Source organism: Thermobia domestica, chromosome 8, assembly GCF_964235325.1.
Source record: "Thermobia domestica chromosome 8, izTheDome1.hap1.1, whole genome shotgun sequence".
Classification (NCBI taxonomy): domain Eukaryota; kingdom Metazoa; phylum Arthropoda; class Insecta; order Zygentoma; family Lepismatidae; genus Thermobia; species Thermobia domestica.
Window position 1 is genome coordinate 276,865,064 of NC_137461.1, and position 6,782 is coordinate 276,871,845.

At 36.9% G+C, this 6,782-nt stretch overlaps 1 protein-coding gene across 1 annotated transcript; it reads right to left on the reverse strand.

The window, feature by feature from the left end:
* Positions 1-5,338: 5,338 nt before the first annotated feature.
* Positions 5,339-6,529, reverse strand: LOC145692586 (zinc finger MYM-type protein 1-like). The gene has a single exon (XM_081767904.1). It carries the CDS (start codon positions 6,527-6,529, stop codon positions 5,339-5,341), a length of 1,191 nt encoding a protein of 396 aa, XP_081624030.1.
* Positions 6,530-6,782: the final 253 nt, after the last annotated feature.

Genomic DNA, 6,782 nt, shown 5'->3' on the forward strand with positions numbered 1-6,782 from the left:
TCGTCTACAGCATCATTTCTCCAAATGAAATGAATATACTTCTTATGGCAAACATATTACTTGATATTTGTTCTATTTGTGGAGATAAATTGAAACAAAAAATTGAAGTCCAATCCTGTTGCTGTTGGAATGAACACTCTTTCTGTCGTTTGATCTGAAATGACTTTGCAGAGTCTAAATAAATATTCTGTCACTCCAGGAGGGTAGGAAGAGCGGATACGCCCCCCGTCCAACAGTATGAAAACATATACATTTAATCAAATGCTTAGTGAGAGTGAGCCCATTGGTATAACACTTTTATGATTTCAATCTTTGCTCCCAAGCCATCTTATGTCATAGCTGATGACCTTGGAAAACAAGAGATGCAAATATGATGAAACAGAGATACAGTCATATGCACAAATTTAGAATTTGAGACAAAATGATCAGATAGCATCCATATTTTGTCGAAAATTTTGATTTGGTAAGTAGACATGTAAAAGCTCACCCAAACCTGAGAGCATCCCACTACCAATTGTTGAATTCAAGTGAAGAACTCAGTTGAGAGCATCAGATGATTACGGAGGGGGGAAACATCTTCAGATATGGGAAACAAATAATGAAAAAAATGGACTACTCTGAGCAGGACTCGAACCAGGAACCTTCTGATTACTAAGCAACGACTCTACTCACTCATCCACGGACCCACACTGAACGCTGGGCAGTCATACGTCACAAACATTTTCGTAAGGGGGAAAGCTAGGTCGACCGCGAGGGTGAATCAGTGGTCGCGATGATAAACAACCGAGTTTGTTTTTCGAAGTCCGAAAAAGTGAGCCTAGATCCGTCAAAATTCCCGCAGATATATCAGGCCCATAGCCAGAACTCGAAAGCAGGGGGGCCCGAAAGCACTTCTGGGGGGCCCAACCTGACTCCACGTTTTCATATCTATTGTTGCTATTTAACCTTTATACACTTGGCAAGAATTTGAACGAAATCGTAGGCTCTCACGCTGGGGACCTAGGGGACCCCCTAATTACAAATTCCCCCTTATATATAGCTCGTTGGAAAGCTTACGGAACACTGATTCCAACGAGGTATCACTTGTGGAATTCCCACCCTAATCGTAGAAGAAGAAAGTTCATAAAACGTTTTTAAAATACGAAAAAATTAGAACTTGGGGTGCCCTTGTAACTCATACAGACACCCAATGCTGACAAAACGATGATGATGTATATACAATACACTTATTATAATAGTACTTTAAAAAATGGTAGCAATTGCTGCAATGCAAAGCGAGAGAAAAGTTCAGAAAAAAATCTATAAGGCGCCCTGTATATAATTTTCGAAGGGCTGTTACAGAAATTCGCGTTGGCGGCCCTGGTGAACCCTCTAATCATGATTGAAACACCGTTGGATATGTTATGGAACACAGATTGCAACGAGGCAACAAGAGTTATGCTTCTAGACCAATTCAGTGAAAAAATATCTCGTCTTATATGGAAGTCCAGAAAATAAATGTAATTTACGTAAAAAATGATACTTAAAAACTTGGCCAACCTTGTCCCTTTCCTACTTCCCTCATATAAGTAACAAGTACTTTTGCAGGGTATTAGCGTGAAATTTTTATGACAGTGTCTCCAAACGAGAATGCCCCCCAAAAAATTAAAAAACAAAGCACGAAATTTACCTTTCTCGTCTCCGCAGTGGTACTCCCCACATACATACAATGCATATCGGCGACAAGCTTCATTTTTCACGAAGACTTTGATAACAAAATTATCTTCCTAGCTTAATTAGGGGCTGAGTTATTAAGGTTTAAAGTCCAACGCAGCAGATGCGTCCTTTGGCGTTTAAAGGTTAAATTACGATCATTGTATTCCCAAACAAGAATTCAGAGTAGAAATAATCGAAAACTACGCAGAAAATAATTAATGGTCAGTACATGGTAGAAAGACTACAAGGTGGATGCAATGTAGTGCTACATTCTTGTCGCTCTGGCGCATGACGTCATTTTGGTCGCAGACGTGACCAGCGAGAGTCAGATGAACTTTTAACAAGCGCTTGCTCGCTGGTATCTTACACAAAAACTTCTCTTCTATTTATAGTGATCTTCAACGAAGTAAAAATTTTAGTACAAACAAGAATCATATAAACGTAATGTAATCAATGCTTAAGCTAAGCGAATTCAAAGGAAGATATTTACAATAGCAAAAGAAACAGCAATATCAGTTCATAAATTTATTAAACAACTTTGAAGCTTGAACAAGCCAATATTACTCACTACATTTTCTGCTTTTTCTTTCTTTCTTTCTTTTCTTTTTTAAACATCTGAAGTAATACACTCGAGTATGTATAGCCCTGAATAATCTATATATAACACAGTGTGTCGTTATGCATTTCATTATTATATATTTATGTATGCTCAAGTATATTTTCGTAACACATTGATCGGTTTTGATATACTATTATTATTATTTTGCTTGAAAGAGTATTCTTTACTGATGACCCATATAAATTTTGAGAATATCTCAGGAGAGAATTCATGGTTTTCGTAAACAGAAATGCACGTACGTATATTTTCGTTATGCTTGAACAGTTTTTTTTAAAGAGGTTGCTCCTACGTAAGTTTCGTCAGAATCTCAGGGGGTGTTAAAAACTTTATTGAGCAGGGACGCACGTATTAAATGTTTTAAACATCGTTTTTATTTTTGATTTATATAAAAAAAAATCTTATTTGAAGTCGCCGATCGCTTATTTATAGAATTTGTATTTAAGGAAGAGGTTTGGTGAAACTGACAGTTTTCTGAATATTAGCGTCAAAATTTACACCATAACAAACTGTATTATTAAACACTTGTACGAAATAAAACGTTACATATACTATTGTGTTCTAAAATATATAGAAATAAATATGTATATACAAAACATCTCAAACAAAGAAATTGCAACATGACTATTTCAAGCAAGAAACAAAGTACTAGGCGTAGGTGAAGACGATTTAGGGGTTTTACAGCTAGACTAGAAAACATATAAACCATAAAATTACATAATTTTCTTAATTTTCTTGATAAGTTTTCTCTTTTCTGTCCCGTGGACTAAAGAAGACAAAAGATAAATGCAAGTGAATGATTATGTGGAATTTGGTGGAATGAGAATGCGGGAGTACCCCCGAGAAACTCACGGACACGATGTTGTCCATCAGAAACTCACTTGACCGAGAAGCGGACCAGTATCCCTTGCATCAGAGGTGAGCCTTCTGCCACTGAGCCACCGTGCTTCCTTGATTGGTTGAGAATCTACCATATTTTTAAATTTACTGCAGTCATTCTTATTTTTTTTAATTCTGGGGGGGGACTAAATATGTATATGTAATTATCCAAAGTTATGATTAAAATGAACGAAAATTTCAAAATATGAGTGTAAAAATGTCCCGACAATGTCGCCCTGACATGGTAGGTGGATACTTTATTCTCTTGATCTAATACATTGTTATATAACTTTGTAACCGTTAATCGTTATTACGAACCTTCCATTTGTTAGTTAATTTGAAGTGCAACGTCCCGTTTTAGCACCGAGGCTACAGGGAATGCAGACCTCCAGAATGAAATGGGACCTGAACTACTTTAATGCGTTCAATGCTCTCCATTTGCGTAACTCGAGGGAGGTAAGCCTCCTAGATCATCGTGCCTCCCTTCTCGAGTTACATGTCTGCCTCTGTGGGGAAAATTTTGTCTCAATATCTTATGTAGAAGGAAATGATGGTAGAAATGATAACCTCTGTCGGTTCCCCTCCCTCATGATTTCGAATCCGAATCTTGCTTCAAAGTTCGTCTTTTTAAATCGTACTATTGGATTTTTGTATGCAGAATCAACACAAGCTGCTGTAGCCCTATATACTATTATTACATACTATTAATACTAAAAAGAAACTACATAATGAAATCGCTTTTTTATAATTTCATTTAACATTGCATTTATTTATTACTTTTATGTAAAACTTACCATATTTTAGGTTTACTTTGTCCTGTCGCCTGCATGCTAAAATCCATTTCTGGAGACATTCCCCTGATTTTTGAGGAAATCTAAAGTATTTTATATTAGTTCCCTTAGTTTTTCTGTAATAGTTACTACAGCCGTACAGTGCACAGTTAGGCATTCTTGATATCATTTAAAAGAACAAAGAATTTCCACTAGTCACTTAAAGCCGCGCTTTTTCACGTTGTCTCTTGCAAACCAGATGACGTCACAGCCACGACAGCGCTCCAGGCGACATGCGCATGCAACCACCTTGTAGTCTTTCCACCATGGGTCAGTAATGTGAAACATACTGTATAATGCATTATGTACTGTATATCAGATGACCATCTTGCTATTTAAAAATATCCCCATACTCCCATCTATTTTACATTTATAGATCCGTATTTCCAATGTGTGAATTAAAGAACATTTTACAAGGGGAATAAAGTGAACATTTGAAAATTATCATGAGGAAATTCAAAATTTATATGAGAGATCCAGCTTAACAGAGAGGAATTTCTCCATCATTCCCCTAGTAATTTGCACACTGCGTATTTCAGAATCTTTTCACTACATATTAAATTCATTTTTTTTTCTAAGACAAATTTGGAGAAAAAGTAACTCTAAGAGCTTGTATAAATTGAATTACATTGAAAACTTAATAAACAATGATATGTAATTGTTTGAAGTAAGATATGAAGCATTCATATGAAGGAATTAATACAGAAATAAAAGAGATGAATAAGCTATACTATAGTTACAATTTGGACAATCCGTACTCCTCTATAATTCTGTACTGTGTGTGTAAAAGTTTAAAATTTTAGTTAAATGATCAAAGCCAATAACAAATAAAGAATGTATAGCTGATTCATCAATTTATTTTTCTTGTGAATAAAGCAATAGGTAGGGAGACAACAGTGGCTCAGTGTTAGAGCGTTCACGCTGGTTCGATCCCAGATCACGTCCAGGGGCGTTCTTTGGGGAGGGCAGGGAGGGGCAATTGCCCTCCCCTTTGAGTTTGAGATTTATATAGATGTTATCAATGGACTAGTAGTAATCAGTGAAAAACGCGAAATTTTACATATATCAAGAGGTCTTGCCCTCCCCCAAGCAAAATCTGAAATGATGGTACTGCTCACGCCAAGTGAAGTTTGTGGTGGACAAACACCGTGTGCGTGGTTTTCTCGGGTTCTCCCGTTTCCTTCCACTTTCTTTATTCCACTAGCTCATTTATTTATTCTCATCATCACCGTCCCCTTTAGCCTATTCGGCATAGCCGTGGCCCATAAAACTCAAAGATCCTTAAAAAAAGAAAGAAAAGAAAAGAAAATGCGTCTACTTACTTGACTTTAAAAAGCTGCAATCGCCTATTCTTCATTGCGTTGAACTTCTGCAGAACTTTCATGATGTCTATGTTTGCAGTTCGTTTCTTTTCAAACGCAAGAAACACCAGGTTGGCCAATCGTTTCTGACTCATGGAAAGTCTTTCTGGGCTATTTATGCGGGTCAACACAGAAAATGAAGATTCACATAACGCGGTACTGCATGCAAATGTTCGGATAGAAGCAAGTAGAGCATAAGTATCTTCATAAGCCATTTTAACCCTATAGATTTCACTGAAGGCGTCAGAAGAATTACATTTGCGAACATACGCCTTTGCAACAGCAAGTTCTTCTTTAGACGGTATGGTAATTCCTAATGAAGATAAGTAGTCTGTTTTCGGAAGCTTGAGATTTTCTGCTGAAGTAACTGCGTCCAACAAAGCATTGTTACTGTGGAATCGTCTGTTAATTTCTATAAGAACTAAATCAGTCGACTCGTAGAACACCTGTCGCAAACACTCAACTTCTGTATTCCCTACACCAGTTGTTTCTGCTACAACAAAATCCTGTAGTGACGTACTTATTTTTCTTTTCCTTGAAGGGCGTTGACAAGCTTCTTCAATGTGGGTATCTTCTATCATGCGATTTGCTTCACCTACAATATCTCGAAACGTTTCATCATTTCGAATATTGTTCAATGTTTCCACAGCAGCATCAACCAGTTTTCGTGCGGTACTTAAACTTGCTTCATGCGACTGGAGAATTTTATCAACAGGATGAAGAATTTCAAGTATTTTTTTCATCAATAATAAACAAAATCGGAACTGCAATTTCCCAACAGTCAGAATAAGTCCAGTACTTTCTACTAATTCATCCCCATTAAAATTCCAGTTCTTAACCAATTTTAGCACCTCCAATATTTCCATATAATTCTCGCGAATTATTTGTATTACCCGTAAATGTCCTGACCAACGGTGTTCTAAAAGACGAGCAAGATTCCGACCTTCATACAAAGTAGCAATTTTAGTTCTTTTAAGGAAAGTATAAAGCATGACACACTGATCAAAATGTTGTTTGACAAGAGGAATATCGTTCACACATTTAACTACTACTAAATGCAATCTGTGATTGAAACAATGTATGTAAGGAATATCACGTCCTAGTCGATGCTGTATTATTGCTTGCACTCCATCTTTCTTCCCGCTCATCACAGAAGCCCCATCGTAACACTGGCTCAACAGTCTTGTGCAATCTAAACCATAGTCACGAAGAACATTAAGTGTGAGATCGGCACTAAGAGATGGCAGAGTTTCTATGCTTAAAATAGACTCACGAACTTTTCCGTCCTTCACATATCGAATACCGATACCCACATCTTCTCGATTGTTTTGTCACGTGTTCCATCCTCCAATAGAGTGAACCATGGCACATCTGCACTGTAAATGTCATCAACAATATTTT